A 22,490-nucleotide genomic window follows, 5' to 3' on the forward strand; every position below is an offset into this window, starting at 1 on the left:
TTTAAGTTAATTAAGACTTAAATAGGGGGTCCATTGGTTCATGGTGGTCCCCACACAGAAGGTTTCGAGGCTCAGAACGACACAAATGTACTAGTTTGTCAAGAGTAATGGTCACTGTAATGGTCTTTGAGGTCTGACTCTCTCAAACATATTTTCACATCAGAAATAATGTTATACACTGTTTTTTGCATTGGTAGATATTTGTACACAAAGGCTGGAGGACTTTACATCTATGTACACATCTTCTTTGTTTAATTACGCTGTTTTATTTCAGTATATTGAATCAAGTAAATATGTTGTTACATTGCCACTGTATTTATTAAAATGCTTGGTATATGTACCTGTGTGATAGGGGACAATGATGGAGACATGGTGGGAGACAACTGCTTAGACACGCCCCGACGCGGCTCAGCGCCAGGAGAAAGGGTGAGCGGGCTGATGGGTGCTGGTCTTCGCCGAGGGGAGTTACCAGAAAGGCGCAGAGAAGAATTTATGGAGGGATTGCTGAGAGAAGACTGAAGCTGACAGTTGTTGAGGGAAGCTTGAATTGTGGGATTACTCAGAGAAGAGGAGCGGCCTGCAAACAAACACATAAAAGACATCAAATCATTGATTAGCCAGATTCAAAAGATTCAACGGGCTGAACTGAGTCATGTTTCCTTCAAGTGCTAGAGAGTGTGTCTTGGGCAGATGGACCAGCTGCATCAGATATGTAAATATAATGAGGCCATGTCAGGGTGGCACTGTGTCACACACCAATGATATTCAACAAATGAGGAATTTCATTAGGAGCACGTAACAACAACAATCAACAGCTTTGAACACTCTTGCAATTTGTGTTCTTAATGCACCACTCATTAATGTTGGGAACCCCAAAAGTGGTATGCTTCAGAAATTTTGACAATGGCACAAAATTGATTGTCAAACTCAACCAAGCTGTATTGCTTGGTAGAAAAATGATTTATTAAAGCCATGAAAACCTGGGTAACTGAAGGCTTTTCGAATCCAAGAGAAATTGTTGATGCTACAGTTGAATACATTTTCTTATATTTACAGCATTCGTTCTACAGCCAAGCCAAAATCACCAGCCTATATTCTTGTCATGAGGGCTCTTTATTGTGGGAGGAGAGTAACAGAGCCAAATTCAGAAAACAGAGACAAACTGAGAGAATTGTAGGAACCAATGGGTCAAAAGGTCCTGTTGTGCTTAACCACACAGATAAAAACGACAGAAACGCATAGGGAGCAGACATGGCAGCCAAAGTACAACTTTGGAACTTTTGAGACAGAGAGATCATTCACAGAGAGAATTGTGGTTCAACCAAATTATTTAAAAAAAAAAAACACATGAAACAGGTCTGGACAAAAATGCTGGTACCCTTAACTTAATATTTTGTTGCACAACCTTTTGAACCTTTTCTGTTCAATGAGATTTCTACACCTCTTAGCAGGTATTTTAAGCCAACTCTTCAAGCGCAAACTGCTCAAGATGTTTCAGGTTTGAAGGGTGCTTTCTCCAGATGGCATGATTTTAGCTCCTTCCATAGTATTAACTCCTTCCATCTAAGATTTAGATCAGGGCTCATCGAAGGCCATCTCAGAATTTTCCAATGTTTTGCTCTTTAGCCATTCTGGCGTGTTTTTAGCTGTGTTTTGGGTCATTATATCCTGTTGTAAGACCTGTGACCTGCAACTGAGACAATGGGCACCACATTTCTCTCTAGAAAACCTTAATAGTCTTGAGATTTTATTGTACCCTGCACAGATTTAAGACACCCTGTGCCAGAGGCAGCTAAGCAGTCCTAGAGCATAACAGAGCCCCCTCCATGTTTCACAGTAAGTACAGTGTTCTTTTCTTGGTATGGTTCATTTTTGCATCTATGAACATAGAGCTGATGTGCCTTGCCAAAAAGTTTTGTCTCGTCGGTCCATAGGACATTCTCCCAAAATCTTTGTGGCTTATCAACATGCAGTTTGGCAAAAATTCCCGATATTGAGAATACAGTCCCTCAAATGACTGAAGTATCAAAAGTATGGACATTTAATTGCGAGAGACAATCTTCTAGCATGAGAGGCAATGACATTTCAGAAACTGCTGATCCTTTCCCGCGCGAGTGATGCCACTCCGGCTGGCGTAATGGCATCTCGCATTCAGTGCTCTTTTTGTTTTATTTGTGAGCATTTTCGCTTGGAAAAGCCATTCCCTGCTGGGCAAAGCCTACGAACAGTCAGGATATTCTCAGTTTAGGATTACGCCGCGAACAAAAACTGCAGCACACACCGTTTTTTTGTTTTGTTTTCCCCCAAGCAAATTTTAGTAAGCATAACTCAACTCCATTATCTCCTTTGTCCACAAACAATGTATGCATATACATTCTGTTTTGCTATTGTAAAATTGTACAAGATTCCAAGTACTAAATTGTAATTTTATGCATTGCGTGTTTTGAAAGCAGCTACATCGTTACTACAATCACATTCTGCTTGTTGGTTGACAAATAAGCGTTTTATATTCAAATAAAACAAGGTGTTTCTTTCCTCAACCCAACGCCCCCGACCCCTCCATGTATGATGATATTAAAGTTAAAGGTATGCTGCTGTTACATTCATTTATTTACAAACATTTATTTATGAAAAGTCAAAAAACAGAATACATGTAAACACGTGCATGCCTGTTGTTATGCTTTACTTTTATTTGAACATGTTTCCATTATGTCTTTTAAAATTATGTAAAAGAAATTACCTGTTTAGTCAGCCACCATTTGTTGCAGACAAACTTCATATTCAAAGTAAAATATTTGGCAGATAAAACTCAATCTTTATTTCATACGAAGTTATAGGACAAAAAAATCTTCCAAAAACTGTAAAAAAAAAAACAACAACAAGGAATACATAGTACCCAGTCTATTTAAAATCATGATACACGCACTCATTATATGTCACACTTAACTTTTGTGTCATGGAATGCCAATGGCATTCGATCGCAGGCAAAGAGAATTACAATTATGGATTATATCACTTAATTTAAATCAGACTTCCTTCTATTACAAGAAACGCACCTTACTGAGTCAAGAAAAATGCCACATTGACTAATTTCACTCAGGCTATCTTGGCCTTTTATAACAGTAGACAGAGGAGTCTCAATACTAGTCCATAAAAGACTACTTTTCACAATAAATAGTACAGTAGCAGATCCAGAAGGCCGATACATAACTATATAGGCTACAATATTTAACAACTTTACACAATTGTCAATGTATACGCTCCTAATAAAGATGATCCAGCCTTTTTTCACATGCTCTTTTCACACTTGTCAGGCAATTCTACAATTATCATGGGAGGTGATTTTAACCTTCCGCTAAATCCCCTAATAGATCGCTCAAATCTCAAAAACAGCAATCAGCGACAATGCCCCAATAGACGAGCAGTATACGGACGACTTTGGTCTTGCTGACAAGGAGGCTGAAAAACCGTACAAAAAGAGATGACACATTTTTCTTGTCGGGTCACCACTCTTTCTCAAGAAAATTTTTTTTTCTTTGAAACAATTCCGCAGCTGAAAGAACTACCTCCAAAATACATCCAACCATCATCAGTGACCATGTACCAATTTCTCTCAATCTAAAAATTTAGTCAACTTTGGGACCCCTACCAACATGGCGCTTCAACACCTCCCTATTGAAGGACCCGGAGTTTGATTCTTTCGTGAGGGAATGGGACGAGTTTTTGAAATTCAACGACTCCCCAACCATATCCCCATCTCTGCTGTGGAAAACAGGGAAAGCTCTATTTAGAGGTCAAATCATATCATACCCTTCGTGTAAGAAAACACAAGAACAAATATTAAACACCTCACAGAAGAATATGCTAATAATCCGACAGAGATGCTTAAAAACCAACTTCGCACCCTAAGCGAGAATCATGCCCCTAGACCAACGAGCCACAAAATACCTTTCTTGACCCTTTTTTGAGAATCATGCCATGAGACCAACTAACAAAAAGTCAACTCGTTTTGTCACATGGGCCACCACATGACAATTGCCAGAAAAGGTCAGAGAGGGCCTTAATATATGGGCTCATCCAGGATTTGAACCTGGAACCTGTCGCACCCTAAGCGAGAACCATGCCCCTAGACCAACGAGCCAAGCAACCTCTTCATTGACCCCTTTTTTGAACATCATGCCACGAGACCAACGAGCAAAATGTTAACCCCAGTTTGTCACATGGGCCACCACATGACAATTGCCAGAAAAGGTCAGAGAGGGCCTTAATATGGGGGCTCATCCAGGATTTGAAACTGGGACCTCTCACACCCAAAGCGAGAACCATGCCCCAAGACCAACAAGCCACACAATGTCTTCCTTGACCCCTTTTTGAGAATCATGCCACGAGACCAACGAGCAAAAAGTCATCCCCGTTTTGTCACATGGGCCACCACATGACAATTGCCAGAAAAGGACAGGGATGGCTTTCTCATTGGGGCTCCTCTGGGATTTGAACCGGGGATCTCTCGCACCCCAAGCGAGAATCATGCCCCAAGACCAACGAGCCCCAAAATGCTTTTCTTGACTCCTTTTTGAGAATCATGCCACGAGACCAACGAGCAAAACATTAAACCTGGTTTTGTCACATGGGCCACCACATGACAATTGCCAGAAAAGTTCAGGGATGGCTTTCTCATTGGGGCTCGTCCGGGATTTGACCGGGTACTCTCACACCCAAAGCAAGAACAATTGCCAGAAAAGTTCAGGGAGGGTTTAACATTGGGGGTCGTCCAGGATTTGAACCCGGGACCTCTCGCACCCTAAGCGAGAATCATGCCCCTAAACCAATGAGCCACACAATGCTTTTCTTGACCCCTTTTTGAGAATCATGCCACGAGGCCAACAAGCAAAAAGTCACCCCGTTTTGTCACATGGGCCACCACATGACAATTGCCAGAAAAGGTCAGAGAGGGTCTTAACATTGGGGCTCGTCCGGGATTTTAACCCGAGACCTCTCGCACCCAAAGCGAGAATCATGCCCGAGACCGACGAGCAAATCGTTAAACACGGTTTGTCACATGGGCCACCACGACAATTGCCAGAAAAGGTCACGAAGGGCCTTCTCGTTGGGGCTCGTCTGGGATTTCACCGGGGACTCTCGCATCCAAAGCAAGAACAATTGCCAGAAAAGTTCAGGGAGGGCCTTAATACAGGGGCTCATCTGGGATTTGAACCCGGGACCTCTAACACCCTAAGCGAGAATCATGCCCCGAGACCAACGAGCCACAAAATCTATTCATTAACCCTTTTTTGAGCATCATGCCACGAGACCAACGAGCAAAATGTTAACCCCGGTTTGTCACATGGGACACCACATGACAATTGCCAGAAAAGGTCAGAGAGGGTCTTATCATACGGGCTCGTCCGGGATTTGAACCCGAGACCTCTCGCACCCAAAGCAAGAACAATTGTCAGAAAAGGTCAGGGAGGGTTTTAACATTGGGGCTTGTCCAGGATTTGAACCCGGGACCTCTCGCACCCTAAGCGAGAATCATGCCCCTAAACCAATGAGCCACACAATGCTTTCCTTGACCCCTTTTTGAGAATCATGCCACGAGACCAACAAGCAAAGAGTCACCCCGTTTTGTCACATGGGCCACCACATGACAATTGCCAGAAAAGGTCAGAGAGGGTCTTAACATTGGGGGTCGTCCTGGATTTGAACCCGGGACCTCTCGCACCCAAAGCGAGAATCATGCCCCGAGACCAACGAGCAAATCATTAAACACGGTTTGTCACATGGGCCACCACGACAATTGCCAGACAAGGTCAGGAAGGGCCTTCTCGTTGGGGCTCGTCTGGGATTTGACCGGGGACTCTCGCACCCAAAGAAAGAACAATTGCCAGAAAAGTTCAGGGAGGGCCTTAATATAGGGGCTCATCTGGGATTTGAACCCGGGACCTCTCGCACCCTAAGCGAGAATCATGCCCCGAGACCGAGCCACAAAATCTTTTCATTGACCCCTTTTTTGAGCATCATGCCACGAGACCAACGAGCAAAATGTTAACCCTGGTTTGTCACATGGGCCACCACTTGACAATTGCCAGAAAAGGTCAGAGAGGGCCTTAATATAGGGGTTCGTCCGGGATTTGAACCCGGGACCTCTCACACCCAAAGCGAGAATCATCCCCCTCGACCAACGAGCCCCAAAATCTCTTCATTGACCCCTTTTTTTAACATCATGCCACGAGACCAATGAGCAAAATGTTAACCCCGGTTTGTCACATGGGCCACCACATGACAATTGCCAGAAAAGGCCTTAACATAAGGGCTCGTCCGGGATTTGAACCCGAGACCTCTCGCACCCAAAGCGAGAATCATGCCCCTAGACCCCTAGACTCGTCATTTACCTCTTTTTTGAACATCATGCCACGAGACTAACGAGCAAAATCTGGAACAGATTTTCTTCACCAGCAGTTAAGATCCACTAACTTGAGTACAATAATAAATCAGGAAAATTCCTTGCGAACCAACTTCAGTGCAATCAAGAAAAGTCATTAATAAGAGCCATTCAAGATTCAAATGGCAACAGTCATGGCAAAAAATAAATGAAATATTTTACAGCTTATATGCATCTTCGAACAACCCAGACCAAAAAGAAATTTAAACTTTTATTAACGATCTCTGCGATTGGCTGGCAACCAGTTCAGGGTGTACCCTGCCTCTCGTCCGAAGATAGCTGGGATAGGCTCCAGAACGCCCGCCACAATAGTGAGAAGATGGATGGATATTAAGGAGCTAAACATTCATCAATTAAATACACAAATTAAAGACAGCCTTGATGTTCCTTTAACCATCACAGAATTACATAACGCATTAAAGAATATGCAATCGGGACGTGCGCCTAGCCCGCACGGAATCTCCATTGAATTCATTAAACATTTCTGGGCTAATACTAGCGCCTCTATTTTTCAGAACAGTCAAGGAGATAAACGATAAAGGTCAAATTAGTACCCATATGAACACAGCTTCAATAAAATTATTACTGGTCAGGTAAAGACCCCATTCTCCCGGCTAATTATCGGCCCTCATCACTGATTAATGTATATATCAAGATCATCTCAAAAGCCCTCGCAGCGAGACTTGAAAAGGTACTCCCGTTGACAATCCACTCTGACCAGACAGGCTTCATTTAAGGTAGAAGTTCCACAAATAGTGACAGACATCTGTTAAATTTAATAAGCATGTCACGGCGTACAAATCTAAACGCAATCAACGTGTCACTTGACGCAGCGAAAGCTTTCGATAAAGTTAACTGGGCTTTCCTGTTTGCAGTACTTCGCAAATTTGGCTTTGGCTTTTCATTTATACATTGGATCCCAATATACAATTCGCCGAAAGCGACAGTCACCACAAATAGGATTGATTACTTCACAAAGTTTTACTTTACAAAGAGGAACGAGACAATGATGTCCACTCTCATAAATGCTATTTGCCATTATTGATCGAACCTCTTGCTGCCGCTATCCGTCAGAATGCTAATATTAAAGGTATCTGCTCGCTAGTGACAGAACACAAAAACAATCTGTATGCTGATGATATTCTTCTTTATTTACAGGAACCCATGTCTTCTCTTCAGGCAGTCTTCAATCTCATTAAACATTTTCACAAATATCAGATTACTCTTTTCAACTGGACAAAATCAACAATACTCCCAATAACAACAAACTCATGGAATCCTGCAGATCAAATTCCAGCTTACCCCATTCCTATAGGAAACATTTAAGTATTTAGGTATTCATATTTCACCAAAACACACAGAGCTAACCAATATAAATTACACACCACTTCTGGAAAAAATCTCATCTGACTAAAACGCTGGAATAACTTGCCTATATCACTACTGGGAAGAATAGCTACAAAAAAAATTAAAATCTTAGCTCAAATAAATTATTTATTCTCAATGATCCCATTTAAGACCACATTTAAATGCTTTCAAACATTAGATTCTGCTGTAATATTTTTTTATTAAAAAAAAAAAGAAAAATAGAATTAGTCTATCCACTCTTCAGAAATGTAAAAAGGAGGGAGGCCGAAATGCTCCCAACTTTAAACACTATTATTGAGCTAACCAATGACAATACCTCATCAAATGGAAACACCACAATGAGGAGTGTGATTCTTGGCTAGAATTGGAACAAATAGACTGCAACAACATCAAACTCCCAAAACGGCCATTTATTTCCACAAGTCTTAAAACGCCATAAATGCTTCAAGAACCCAATAATCGCATCCACATTAACGGCTTGGTGGTAAAGTTTAGAATCTACAGGATCTCGATTAGCTCCCAGTATGCGCTACCCAATCTGTCATAATCTAGATTTTGAAATTAATAACATACCCCTTCATTCTAGCACATGGAAACAACATGGAATTGACCACATACAACTACTATTTAACAATAATGTTTTGACGAAACGTGATGAACTGTTACAAGAATTACAAATAATAGGCGGAAACTTTCTTCAATACAATACATTAAAAGCAGCAATAAAAAAAATAAAAAAAAAAGAATACCAACACTCCAGAGCACCCTTGAATTGCCGGAGTTTTTCAAGCAAATAGTGAAGCTTCTTCCACAAAGTAAAATAAATCTCTCAAACATTTATACATTAATTTCATGCACTAAATCAATGCACTTACCAATCACTAAATGGGAAAAAGACCTTTCCATGTCCGCTGACCGTTGACTACTGGATACAGATATGTAACAATACGTTTAGAATGACAAAAAACACATTTACATTTTATACAATATAAAGTGCTCCATAGAACACACTTTACTCAGTACAATATGCATAAAATGGGCTTCTCTACAGCTAAAAACCCAAATTCCAATGAAGTTGGGATGTTGTGTTAAACATAAATAAAAACAGAATACAATGATTTGCAAATCATGTTCAACCTATATTTAATTGAATACACTACAAAGACAAGATATTTAATGTTCAAACTGATCAACTTTATTGTTTTTAGCAAATAATCATAAACTGAGAATTTGATAGCTGCAACGCGTTCCAAAAAAGCTAGAACAGGTGGGAAAAAAGACTGAGAAAGTTGAGGAAGGCTCATCAAACACCTGTTTGGAACATCCCACAGGTGAACAGGCTAATTGGGAACAGGTGGGTGCCATGATTGGGTATATAAGGACCTTTCCTGAATTGCTCAGTCATTCACAAGCAAAGATGGGCGAGGTTTATCTCTTTGTGATCAAGTGTGTGAGAAAATAGTCAAATAGTCAACTAAATAGTTGGGGATTTCATCGTCTACGGTCCATCATCAAAAGGTTCAGAGAATTTAGAGAAATCACTGCATGTAAGCGGCAAGGCCGAAAACCAACATTGAATGCCCGTGACCTTCGATCCCTCAGGCAGCACAGCATCAAAAACCGACATCAATGTGTAAAGGATATCACCACATGGGCTCAGGAACACTTCAGAAAACCAATTTCAGTAAATACAGTTCGGCGCTACATCCGTAAGTGCAACTTTAAACTCTACTATGCAAAGCAAAAGCCATACATCAGCAACACCCAGAAACGCCGCCGGCTTCTCTGGGCCCAAGCTCATCTAAGATGGACTAATGCAAAGTGGAAAGGTTTTCTGTGGTCCGAAGAGTCCATATTTCCAATTGTTTTTGGAAATTTTGGACGTTGTGTCCTCTGGGCTAAAGAGGAGAAGAACCATCCGGACTGTTATGGACGCAAAGTTCAAAAGCCAGCATCTGTGATGGTAGGGGGCTGTGTTAGTGCCAATGGCATGGGTAACTTGCACATCTGTGAAGGCACCATTAATACTGAAAGGTACATACAAGTTTTGGAGAAACATATGCTGCCATCCAAGCAACGTCTTTTTCATAGACGCACCTGCTTATTTCAGCAACACAATGCCAAACCACATTCTGCACGTGTTACAACAGCGTGGCTTCGTAGTAAAAGAGTGCGGGTACTAGACTGGCCTGCCTGCAGTCCAGACCTGTCTCTTATTGAAAATGTGTGGCACATTATATGACGTGTAAAATATGACAACGGAGACCCCAGACTGTTGAACAGCTGAAGCTGTACATCAAGTAGGAATAGGAAAGAATTCCACCTACAAAGCTTCAACAATTAGTGTCCTCAGTTCCCAAACGTTTATTGAATGTTGTTAAAAGAAAAGGTGATGTAACACAGTGGAAAACGTGACCCTGTGCCAGCTTTTTTGGAACGTTTTGCAGCCATAAAATTCCAAGTTAATGATTATTTGCTAAAAACAATAAAGTTTATCAGTTTCAACATTAAATATCTTGTCTTTGTAGTGTATTCAATCAAATATAGGTAGAACATGGTTTGCAAATCATTCAATTCTGTTTTTATTTATGTTTAACACAACGTCCCAACTTCATTGGAATTGGGGTTGTAATATATGCATCCAATGCACCAAAAATACCCCAGACACCTATTTTCATGCTATACGGGAATGCACACCAATGCTTTTGGTCTTCGGTTACACAAAAACTCATGATTCCACTTTCCCCAAGATTGTGCATACTTGGCTACTCAAGCATAATTAACATCCCAAACAAATATTCACAATTATTACTTGTCGCGTTAGCGACCACATATAAAACAATTCAATTAAACTGAAAAAACAAACAAGCTATTAACATCAATCACTGGCAAAATCTCATCATAGAATATATTGCTTTCGAAAAACATCAACAGAATGAAAAAATCAATTGCATATATACGTAGATAGCTGGTCACCCTTCTTCCACATGCTAAATCTAGACTTTTGATTCCTTTGCCTGAGTAGTGTCCCATCTGACAATAACAAGGCTTCTCTATTCTTTGTTGTCGAGGTTGTTGTTGACGTTTTATTATGATTCTGTCATTCTCTATTTTTTTCTCATTCATTTATGTACTTGTTTTTTTTTTTAATTATTATTTTTATTTATTATTTTGTTACTTTTAATTTTTTAAAATGTTTTTCTCCCCCTCTCACATTTTAGACCAATTTGCATGGTGAGAGGACAGATGCATCGGGATCTTCTCCTCGTGTCCCTGTGTTTGGGGGGGGGTGAGGTCCCGGGGTCGGTGCTGTGGGGCTGGTGGGGCGGCCTTCTTCAGGTCGGGCCCATCTTGCCTGATGGGCCCGACCTGCAGGAGCCATGCCTCTTAATCACTCACTGAGCATGTCATTCACTGTATATATTTTTCTCACAAGTCACATCTGGGAAAAAATAAAAAAAATAAAATAAAATAAAGAAAGAAGAAGAAAGACCAGAGCCTAGAACTGAATGTGGGGACTTTGAATGTTGGGACTATGACAGAAAAATCTCGAGAGTTGGTTGACACGATGGTTAGGAGAGAGGTTGATATGTGTGTCCAGGAGACCAGGGAGAAAGGCAGTATCGCTAGACGTTTAGGGGCAGTTTTTTTATTATTTTACCATTGTGTAGATGGGAAGAGAAATGGAGTAGGGGTTATTTTAAGGGAAGAGTTAGCTAAGAATGTCTTGGAGGTGAAAAGAGTATCAGATCGAGTGATGAAGCTGAAACCTGAAATTGAGGGTGTTATTTATAATGTGGTTAGCGGCTATGCACCACAAGTAGGATGTGACCTAGAGGTGAAAGAGAAATTCTGCAAGGAGCTCGATGAAGTAGTTCTAAGCATCCCAGACAGAGAGAGAGAGAGTCGTGATTCGTGCAGATTGCAATGGACATGTTGGTGAAGTAAACAGAGGTGATGAGGAAGTGATGGGTAAATACGGCATCCAGGAAAGGAACTTGGACGGACAGATGGTGATAGACTTTGCAAAAAGGATGGAAATGGCTGTAGTGAACACTCTTTTCCCCAGAAGAGGCAGGAACATAGGGTGACCTACAAGAGCGGAGGTAGAAGCACGCAGGTGGATTACATCTTGTGCAGACGATGTAATCTGAAGGAGGTTACCGACTGTAAAGTAGTGGTCGGGGAGAGTGTGGCTAGACAGCATAGGATGGTGGTTGTAAAATGACTGGTGGTGCGGAGGTCGATTAAGGAAGACAAAGGCAGAGCAGAGATCCATGTGGTGGAACCTGAGAAAGGAAGAGTGTTGTGCGGCTTTTCGGGAAGAAGTGAGACAAGCTCTCGGTGGACAGGAGGAGCTTCCAGAAGACTGGACCACTACAGCCAAGGTGATCAGAGAGACCAGCAGGAGAGTACCTGGTGTATCAATTGGCAGGAAAGGAGAGAAGGAGACTTGGTGGTGGAACCTCACAGTACAGGAAATCATACAAGGAAAGATGTTAGCTTAGAAGAAGTGGGACACTGAGAGGACCGAGAAGAGGCCAAATAAATACATTGAGATGCAACATAGGGCAAAGGTAAAGGTGGCAAAGCCCATACAAGAGGCATATGATGACATGTATGCCAGGTTGGACACTAAAGAAGGAGAACGATCTATACAGGTTGGCCAGACAGAGGGATAGAGATTGGAAGGATGTGCACCAGGTTAGGGTCATTAATGATAGAGAAGGAAATGTGTTGACTGGTGCCAGTAGGTTGCTGGACAGATGAAAAGAATACTTTTGAGGGGTTGATGAATGAGGAAAATGAGAGAAGGAAGAGTTGTAGAGGCAAGAGTGGTGGACAAGGAAGTGGCAATGATTAGTAAGGGGGAAGTTAGAATGGCATTCAAGAGAATGAAAAATGGAAATTTACATGACATGATGACATTCCTGTGGAGGTATAGAAGCATCTAGGAAAGGTGTCTGTGAAGTTTTTGACCAGCTTGTTCAACAGAATTTGAGCAGGTGAGAAGATGCCTTAGGAATGGAAGAAAAGTGTGCTGGCGCCCATTTTTAAGAACAAGGGTGATGTGCAGAGCTGTGGGAACTATAGAGGAATAAAGTTGATGAGCCACACAATTAGGTTATGGGAAAGAGTAGTGGAGGCTAGACTCAGGACAAAAGTGAGTATTTGCGAGCAACAGTATGGTTTCATACCTAGAAAGAGTACCACAGATGCATTATTTGCCTTGATGGTGTTGATGGAGAAGTACAGAGAAGGTCAGAAGGAGCTACATTGTGTCTTTGTAGATCTAGAGAAAGCCTATGACGTGTACCCTGAGAGTGGAAATGTGGTACTGCATGCGGAAGTCTGGAGTGGCAGAAGTATATTAGAATAGTACAGGACATGTACGAGAGCACCAGAACAGTGGTGAGGTGTGCTGTAGGTGTGATAGAGGAGTTTAACGGTGAGACTGCAGAGATCAGCCCTGAGCCCCTTCCTGTTTGCAGTGGACCATGATATTCGCAGATGCCATTGTGATCTGCAGTGAAAGCAGGGAGCAGGTGGAGGAACAGTTAGAAAGATGGAGGCGTGCACTGGAAAGGAGAGGAATGAAGATTAGCCGAAGTAAGACACAATATATCTGCATGAATGGGAGGTGGGGGAGGAAGAGTGAGGCTACAGGGAGAAGAGATAGCAAGGGTGGAGGACTTTAAATACTTGGGGTCAACAATCCAGAGCAATGGTGAATGTGGTAAGGAAGTGAAGAAAGGAGTCCAAGTAGATTGGATCAGGTGGAGGAAGGTGTCAGGTGTATTGTGCGACAAGAGTCTGCTACGATGAAGGGCAATGTTTATAAGACAGTGGTGAGGCCAGCCATGATGTACGGATTAGAAACAGTGGCACTGAAGAGACGACAGGAAGCAGAGCTGGAGGTGGCGGAAATGAAAATGTTGAGGTTCACTCTCGGAGTGACCAGTTTGGATAAAATTAGAAAGGAGCTCATCAGAGAGACGGCCAAGGTTAGATGTTTTGGAGACAAAGCTAGAGGGAACAGACTTCGATGGTTTGGATACGTCCAGAGGAGAGATAGTCAGTATATTGCTAGAAGGGTGATGAGGATGGAGCTGCCAGGCCAGAGACCTACATGAAGACCAAAGAGAAGGTTGATGGATGTAGTGAGGGAAGGCATCAGGGCAGTTGGTGTGGTGGAGAGGAGGATGCAGGAGATTACATGGAAAAGGATGACACACTGTGGCGATCCCTAACGGGACAAGCCGAAGGGAAAAGAAGACTTATTTTTCACCATAATTTTCTAATAAATTCTTTAAAAATTAGAATGTGATTTTCTGGATTTTTTTCCCTCATTTTATCTCTCATCGGTGAGGTATACCTGTGATGAAAATTACAGGCCTCTCTACTTTTTGAGTGGGAGAACTTGCACATTGCTGGCTGACTAAATACTTTTTTTGCCCCACTCTATCGGCAAACACCAATTCACACTCGAATTCACACCTAGACTTCAATTGACCTAATATGTACAGTATATTGCCAAAGGTATTCACTCACCCATCTAAATAATTTGAATAAGAATAATAAATAAACTTGTATGGCCACAAGTGTATAAAAGCAAGCACCTAGGCATGCACTGTTTTAACAAACATTTGTGAAAGAATGGGTCGCTCTCAGGAGCTCAATTAATCCCAGGTGGCATCCTATGCAACCTGTGCAACAGGTCCAGTCATGAAATTTCCTTGCTCCTAAATATTCCAGTCAACTGTCAGCTATATTATAAGAACACATTAGTGTTTGGGAACGACAGCAACTCAGCACGAAGTGGTAGTTTACATAAACTAACGGAGGTTGAGAGGATCAGAGGATGCTGAGGCACATAGTGAGGTCGCCTATTCTGCTGGGTCAATCGCTAAAGACCTCCAAACTTTATGTGGCCTTCAGATTACCTCAAGAACAGTGCACAGAGAGCTTCATTGAATGGGTTTCCATGGCCGAGCAGCTGCATCCAAGCCATAATCACCAAGTGCAATGCAAAGCGTCGGATACAGTGGTGTAAAGCATACTACCACTGGACTCTCGAGCAGTGGAGACGTGTTCTCTGGAGTGACAAATCACGCTTCTGCATCTGGCAATCTGATGTAAAAGTCTGGGTTTGGTGGTTGCCAGGAGAACAGTACTTGTCTGACTGCGTTGTGTCATGTGTAAGGTTTGGTGGAGGGGGGAATAATGGTTTGGGGTTGTTTTTCAGGAGCTGGGCTTGGCCCCTTAGTTCTACTGAAATGAGCTCTGAATGCTTCAGCATGCCAAGCGATTTTGGAGAATTCCATGCTCCAAACTTTGTGGGAACAGTTTGGAGCCAGCCCCTTCCTCTTCCAACATGATTGTGCACCAGTGCACAAAGCAAGGTCCATAAAGACATGGATGACAGAGTCTGGTGTGGATGAACTTGACTGGCCTCCACAGAGTCCTGAACTCAACCTGATAGAACACCTTTGGGATCAAATAGAGTGGAGACCGAGAGCCAGGCCTTCTCGTCCAACATCAGTGTGTGACCTCAACAATGCGTTTCTGGAAGAATGCTCACAAATTTCTGTAAACACACTCCTAAACATAAATGTTTGTAGAATGCGGAATGAAGCTGGAGTACCCATAGAAAACCTAGACAAGCAGTCGAGATTAGAGCCCCAAAAACATATCGACTGTGAGGCAGATGCTCTAACTAGACAAGCAGTCGAGATTAGAGCCCCAAAAACATATCGACTGTGAGGCAGATGCTCTAACAATGATTCACTGTACAAGAAAACGCAAAACTTTCATTTGTATGACGCTTTTCTACCTTCCATGTACTCAGGGCTTGAACACTGTTTCTTCATTCACCTACTGATGATGCAGTACCGGGAGCAACTGGGGGTTCATTATTTTGCCCAGGGACACTTGGACATGGTCACAGGGGCCGAGGATCAAACCCACAAGGTTTGGGTTGGGAGACGACTACTCTACCACATGAGCCATTCCACCCGGACTCAAACACCCAAGTCTCATCTGCAGACCACGGTAGATGGATAGCTGGAATGTCACACACTCTGCAAGCTTTTATAATTTAGCGAAAGAACAAAGATCATAAACATATGGCACATTTTTAGGTCCTCCCGGTCAGCCAAGTGGATGGGCAACCCACCGGTTAACTGATAGTACTAACCTCATACAAAACATCTTGTATAAATGGTGAACCTCTAAGCGTCAACTCACCTTGTGAATGGCTAATACCAAGGTGCATCATGGCAGCTGGCAAATTTCCTGTGCTGCTACCTCCGCTGAGATTTGGGTATCCACCATTGTCCTCAGGGTCCAATGGAGTTGAGAGAGGGGACGGGAAGTGCAGGTTGCTGAGATCAGGTAAGGAGCCTCCAGTATTTAATGAGCCCTGATAGTGGGAGAGGCCAGGGTTTTGCTCCGGGGATGGGAAAATACTGCAAAGAAAAAAATCAATTATTTAAAATCATTAATTCATTAATTCCGCTTATCCTGGGCATGGTAACAGTTGAGCCTATCCCAAGTGACTTTCAACAAGACGGGGAGAAGACGGGGTACACCCTGGACTGGTCGCCAGTCAACTCCAGGGCACGCATAGAGAAGCAACCATTCTTAGTGACATTTAGACCTTTGAGCACAATAAGTCCTCAATCAACCAGCCACACACAAAAGTCAGCGGTCAAATTATTTTGAAATAAAGAAGCCTTTTGGATTAAAAGGGGAATGTCTTCAACAAACAAGAAGAGTACAGTTGCCTTGATTCAACCTTTGCGGATTACCATCACCTGATGACTGAGAATCTAAACAAGCATGTCAAATTATTTTCAAGGGGTAACATAATTTTTGTTTGTTTGTTTTTAAAATGATTCTGTTGAACCAATATTCGAAAGAAAGGTCTGATTTCATTTTTTAATTTTTTATTACATTTTTACTCTTATTACTTGTATCAGTTTCAAGTCTTTTCAGTCACCATTGTAGCGGACATGCACGTTGCAATTCTGAGGCGTCACAGAGACTCGTGACCACCTGAGAACCCCCACTCCTCCACGCTGCCCTGCTGTGAGACGGCGACGGGCCTGGTGTACGTCAAGTGGAGCTTAACCTAATTAGCAGCTTCCCGTCAAATCTTGATTCCAGTCTTCAAAAGACCCCTTCTCAAACCAAATGGTTGGGGAAGACTATGTGGTTAATATTAACCCATACGTGTGGGGCGCCACCCACTGACGTTGAGACTAACTGCAAGCAGAATTTGTGGACGTGCCTTTGATGTTCGTTAACGGAAGATAAAATGTCCGTTTTTATATCTTGCAAACTCTGTAGAAATATTCCAAATGTATGCCTTGGTATCTGTGTCCCCATTCTCACTTTCACAGGTCCTCTGCAAGATTTTGAAAGATGTTCATGATTTGAAATCAAACAGTATGAAATGTTGTATTGAACAATAAGACACATCTGCCACAACCAAAGTTTAAATAATGATTCTATGCGCGAGAGTACAAAGTTGGGAGTGTTTGAGATTAATATTATTTTTAAAAAACATTTACTCAAATTTGCAGACAAGATTCAGGCTGGAGGGCGTGGTCTTCTCCAAGTCTGCACTTCCTCTTCCTACGACCCGCCTTTGGGGTATTTAACTATAAACTCCAACCTTTCTCAGTTGAGTAGAGTTGAGCTGAGGCTTCTCTTTCCTTCTGTGCTGGTAGCTCGCCAGCTGGGTGGCCTCCAACCACCCCGTCCCCTTCTTTTGTTCCCTTTTTGTCCTCGGGCACCTCCGGGTGCCACCACGTGCGCGAACGCCCCCCGCAACCAAGCTGGCTGCGTTTTCGATCGAAAAGTCAACCATGCGGCTCCAATCACTTTCCCTAGCCACGAGCCTCAACGAGCAGCTGCCGGCATCCCGGACGGATCCCGCACGCCTCTGAGGGCCAGAGCTCGGCTCACCACCAGGTCAACGGCAGGGAAGTTATGAGCGCATCCCAAATGGGACAACTTTCCTTTCCTACTCATTTTTATTTTTGTGAATCTGGTTTTCTTCAGCGGCACGGTGGACGAATGGTTAGAGCGTCAGCCTCACAGTTCTGAGGACCCGGGTTCAATCCCCGGCCCCGCCTGTGTGGAGTTTGCATGTTTTCCCCGTGCTGCGTGGGTTTTCTCCGGGCACTCCGGTTTCCTCCCACATCCCAAAAACATGCATTAATTGGAGACTCTAAATTGCCCGTGTGACTGTGAGTGCGAATGGTTGTTTGTTTGTATGTGCCCTGCGATTGGCTGGCAACCAGTTCAGGGTGTACCCCACCTCCTGCCCGATGACAGCTGGGATAGGCTCCAGCACGCCTGCGACCCTAGTGAGGAGAAGCGGCTCAGAAAATGGATGGATGGATGGATGGTTTTCTTCAACCGAACCTGCTTCTTTCTCGCCTGAGGTCCAGAGGAAGACAACCCCAAAGACCAGCTGATCAGCGTTCGTGAGTCAATCCTTACTATGATGTACAACATCAGGGCGTAATAATTGTGGTGAAATTACTAGCTTCATACGAAATCCCAACTTTGCCTTCTCTCGCTCTGACTAAAAGCATTAAATGCTCACACGCTCATTTAGTTTAGACCAGCGACCACACACCTCTCCTCTTCTTTTCCATTTTTGTACACCTTATTTTCTTTCGTTCGTTTACCCTTAGTGTTATGTTCTTGTTGTGTGTTTCATTAAATATACAATAAAGTTCCATGTGTGTGTTCTGAATTTAAATAAACCTCTGTAACTAGGACTGAAAATGTCGTAGAGTGTAGGAACCTCCAGATTCTGAGACTGATTGAAAAGGTTTGTCGTCATTTCGCCTAAAGTTAAGCTTTGGAAAAAAAAAAAATAAATAAATTTGACGTGGTGCCCTTTGAGACAGTTTGATTTTTAACAATTAAATCAAAATTAAGATAAACCGGAAGTAACGGAAACATCGCTCCAAGCTTATTACTGTATCCTAAATTAATTACAATTCTTATTTCATTCATAATCGCTACACCATGTAATATATAAAAACACTTACTTGATACCAGGCACTTCACATGATTTAGGCCTCAAAGCGAGAGACTGGACCTGAAAAATATTTGTTTTCTTTTAAAACATAGGCATTAGGTATAGGTACCTCATTTAGTATATTTCTCCTTTGGCAAGTGAATAGCTAGTGTCTAAAGAAGTGTTGGTAATTGGTGAAAGGACTAATATACGGCAGCAGCACAATTCATGCAAATAAAGTACATTAAGATGACACCACCTTTCTGATTCCTTCTCCTCCATAACAGGTTGATGAGAAATATCAACCAAATTCTGACAACTCTGTACTGGTGTATGGGGGAAATATTTTACATCATAAACCACTTGATGTTGATCATTTTCACATGGTCTTTGTGTTCACAGCTGTTTTAATAAACATAAAGCAAAACATTTTCATGTACCTTCATTTTAGCTCGCCAGATTGTGAAGTAATGGGGTTGGGACAACTCTATTCAGAGACCTACATTAAAAACCACCATAACATCAGATTTTAGTTACTGACCTTTTGCAAGACTCCTGTCTTGCAAAAGTGACAGCAGTTATTTTGGAAAAGGATACTTATATCTGAATGACGTAGGTTTCTTAGAAGTTCTCATATCGGTTTTCACTTGGTTTTAGCAGATTTTAGAAAGCATTAACCAGGCACCAATCTCACCTTCTTGGCTTCCCACAGCTGCTTGGGGAGGGGTTTACTGACACCTCTGAGACCCTCCTCATTAGGTAGCGCAGGGAAAGAGAAGACTACAGAAAGGATGACATACTTTATCTATTTTCTGCATATTAATATGCATTACATACTCTACATTATGCGTATGGAAAATATTACTTACCGTCTCCAGACCCATCCACCGCTGCCTCATTTACACTAGCTGCATGCCAGCCTCCACGCGAAACACGTAAGCAAGGAGAAAAAAATGGAATCGGTCGAGAAAATCAAGAGAAAAATAGCAATTTGAATACTTTTGTCCTGCATTCAAAGCATGAAGCAAAAGCTTACTATTATATTATTATCATTAAACAAAACATAACCAAAAAGAAAATAATGATGGTTGTTGTTCAGTCAACATTCATAATTAAAAAAAAAAAAAAAACATTATTTCACAAATTCTGCCTGGGAATGTAAACTTATGAGCACAACTCTACATATTTGCAGTCATATGTAGCCTGTCATATTGGAATGAAAGTGTAGGCTACACCTTTTTCATAACCTCTAGGTGGTGGTGGGATATTGGAATGAAAGTGTACAGCTTTTTCATAACCTCTAGATGGCGGCATACATTTATAAATGTGAACGTTTTTTTTTTCATTTTCCCTTACACCCATTTTTTTTGAGGAAAAAATGCGCCTTATACACGAGAAATTAAGGTGTGTGTATATATATCACACACACACACACAAACACACACACACACACACACACACACAGTGGGTACATAAAGTAGGCGGCATGGTGGCCGACTGGTTAGAGCGTCAGCCTCACAGTTCTGAGGACCAGGGTTCAATCCCGCCTGTGTGGAGTTTGCATGTTCTCCCCGTGCCTGCTGAGTTTTCTCCGAGCACTCCGGTTTCCTCCCACATCCCAAAAACATGCATTAATTGGAGACTCTAAATTGCCCGTAGGTGTGAATGGTTGTTTATTTGTATGTGCCCTGTGATTGGCTGGCTGGCAACCAGTTCAGGGTGTACCCCGCCTCCTGCCCGATGATAGCTGGGATAGGCTCCAGCACGCCCGCGACCCTAGTAAAGAGAAGGGGCTCAGAAAATGGATGGATGGATGGGTACGGAAAGTATTCAGACAGCCTTAAATGTTTCACCCTTTGTTATATTGCAGCCATTTGCTAAAATCATTTAAGTCTCTCCAGAGAGGCTCAATTGGGTTTAAGCCACGGCTCTGGCTGGACCATTCAAGAACAGTCACAGAGTTGTTCTGAAGCCACTCCTTCATTAGTTTAGCTGTGTGCTTCGGGTCATTGTCTTATTGGAAGGTGAACCTTCGGCCCAGTCTGAGGTCCTGAGCATTCTGGAGAACGTTTTCGTCGATTGCAACCAGTCGTCCTGTCCCAGCAGCTGAAAAACACCCCCACAACCTGATGCTGTCACACCATGCTTCACTGTTGGGAATTTATTGGACTGGTTTTGTCCACACATACCGCTTAGAATTAAGGCCAAAAAGTTCTATTTTGGTCTCATCAGACCAGAGAATCTTATCTGTCATCATCTTGGGAGTCCTTCAGGTGTTTTTTTTGTTTTGTTTTAGCAAACTCCATGCAAGCTTTCATGAGTCTCTCTGCCATAAAGCCCCGACTGCAGTGATGGTTGACTTTCTAGAACTTTCTCTCATCTCCCGAATGAATCTCTGGAGCTCAGCCACAGTGATCTTTGGGTTCTTCTTTACCTCTCTCACCAAAGCTCTTCTCCCCCAATTGCTCAGTTTGGCTGGACGGCCAGCTTTAGGAAGGATTCTGGTTGTCCCAAACATGTTCCATTTAAGGATTAAAGGAACCACTGTGCTCTTAGAAACCTCAAGTGCAGCATAAATTTTTTTGTAACATTGGCCAGATCTGTGCCTTTCCACAATTCTTTCTCTGAGCTCTTCCTGAGTTCCTTTGACCTCATGATTCTCAGTTGCTCTGACATGCACTGTGAGCTGTAAGGTCTTATATAGACAGGTGTGTGGCTTTCCTAACCAAGTCCAATGAGTATAATCAAACACAGCTAAACTCCAATGAAGGTGTAGAACCATCTCAAGGATGATCAGAAGAAATGGACAGCACCTGAATTAAATGAGTGTCACAGCAAAGGGTCTGAATACTTATGGCTGTGTGATATTTCACTTTCTTTTTTTAATAAATCTGCAAAAATTTCGACAATTCCGTTTTTTTGTGTCAATAAGGGGTGCTGTGTGTACAATAATGAGGGGGATAATTTTAGCAAATGGCTGCAATATAACAACTTTAAGGGGGTCTGAATACATTCCGTACCCACTGTATTCTTGATGAGCTGAACTCAAACATTTGACTTTTTCACATCTAAGACTTTTTTATTATTTTTTTTATTTTTTATTTTTTTTACACAAAAGGCCTATTTCTCTCAAATATTGATCACAAATTTGTGATCAGAAATTTTGGTCAGAAAACCATTAAGTATCTAGTGTGACCACCATTTGCTCCTCTTCAATGGCTGTGCACAGTTGGATATTGACAGAAAACTGGAAGACAGTCGTAGAAATGGGTGATGTGTGGTGAGTATGCTGGCCACGCAAGAACTGGGATGTTTTCAGTTCACAGGAATTGTCCTTGCAACATGGGGCGATATCGGCATTATCATATTGCAACTTGAGGATGTGGTCATGGATGAATAGCACAACTGATCAAATCTATGCGAAGCAAAAGTGTTGCACTCCATGAGGCAAATGGTGGATTAGGAGGACCAAAACACAGCTAGGACGATAAACAACTGAAACAGCACTCTACATTTTAATAGCACAGAGAGCGTAGGCTCAATAAAATGATATACAGTATAACCAAGTTGAGGTTTTGGTAGCAGGTCTAAAAGGCAGCTGGCTCGATGGACTGTGTTGTCGGTTAATAAATGACCAGA

The 22,490-nt window shown here is 42.3% G+C and overlaps 1 protein-coding gene across 3 annotated transcripts in view; it reads right to left on the bottom strand.

Moving 5' to 3' along the window:
• The window catches only part of crtc3 (CREB regulated transcription coactivator 3), a 118,924-nt gene that overhangs the window by 31,711 nt on the left and 64,723 nt on the right, over positions 1-22,490 (bottom strand). For 2 of the 3 annotated variants that reach the window (XM_061664388.1, XM_061664370.1), the window contains 5 exons: positions 19,721-19,771; positions 19,546-19,631; positions 18,883-18,932; positions 16,058-16,278; positions 342-577 (listed from right to left, as the gene is read on the bottom strand). In XM_061664388.1, coding sequence (XP_061520372.1) covers positions 342-577; positions 16,058-16,278; positions 18,883-18,932; positions 19,546-19,631; positions 19,721-19,771 — 644 coding nt within the window. The remainder of the gene's footprint in view (positions 1-341; positions 578-16,057; positions 16,279-18,882; positions 18,933-19,545; positions 19,632-19,720; positions 19,772-22,490) is intronic. The other variant, XM_061664379.1, reaches the window with a different exon arrangement.

Source organism: Phycodurus eques, chromosome 2, assembly GCF_024500275.1.
Source record: "Phycodurus eques isolate BA_2022a chromosome 2, UOR_Pequ_1.1, whole genome shotgun sequence".
In the NCBI taxonomy this organism is placed as follows: Eukaryota; Metazoa; Chordata; class Actinopteri; order Syngnathiformes; family Syngnathidae; genus Phycodurus; species Phycodurus eques.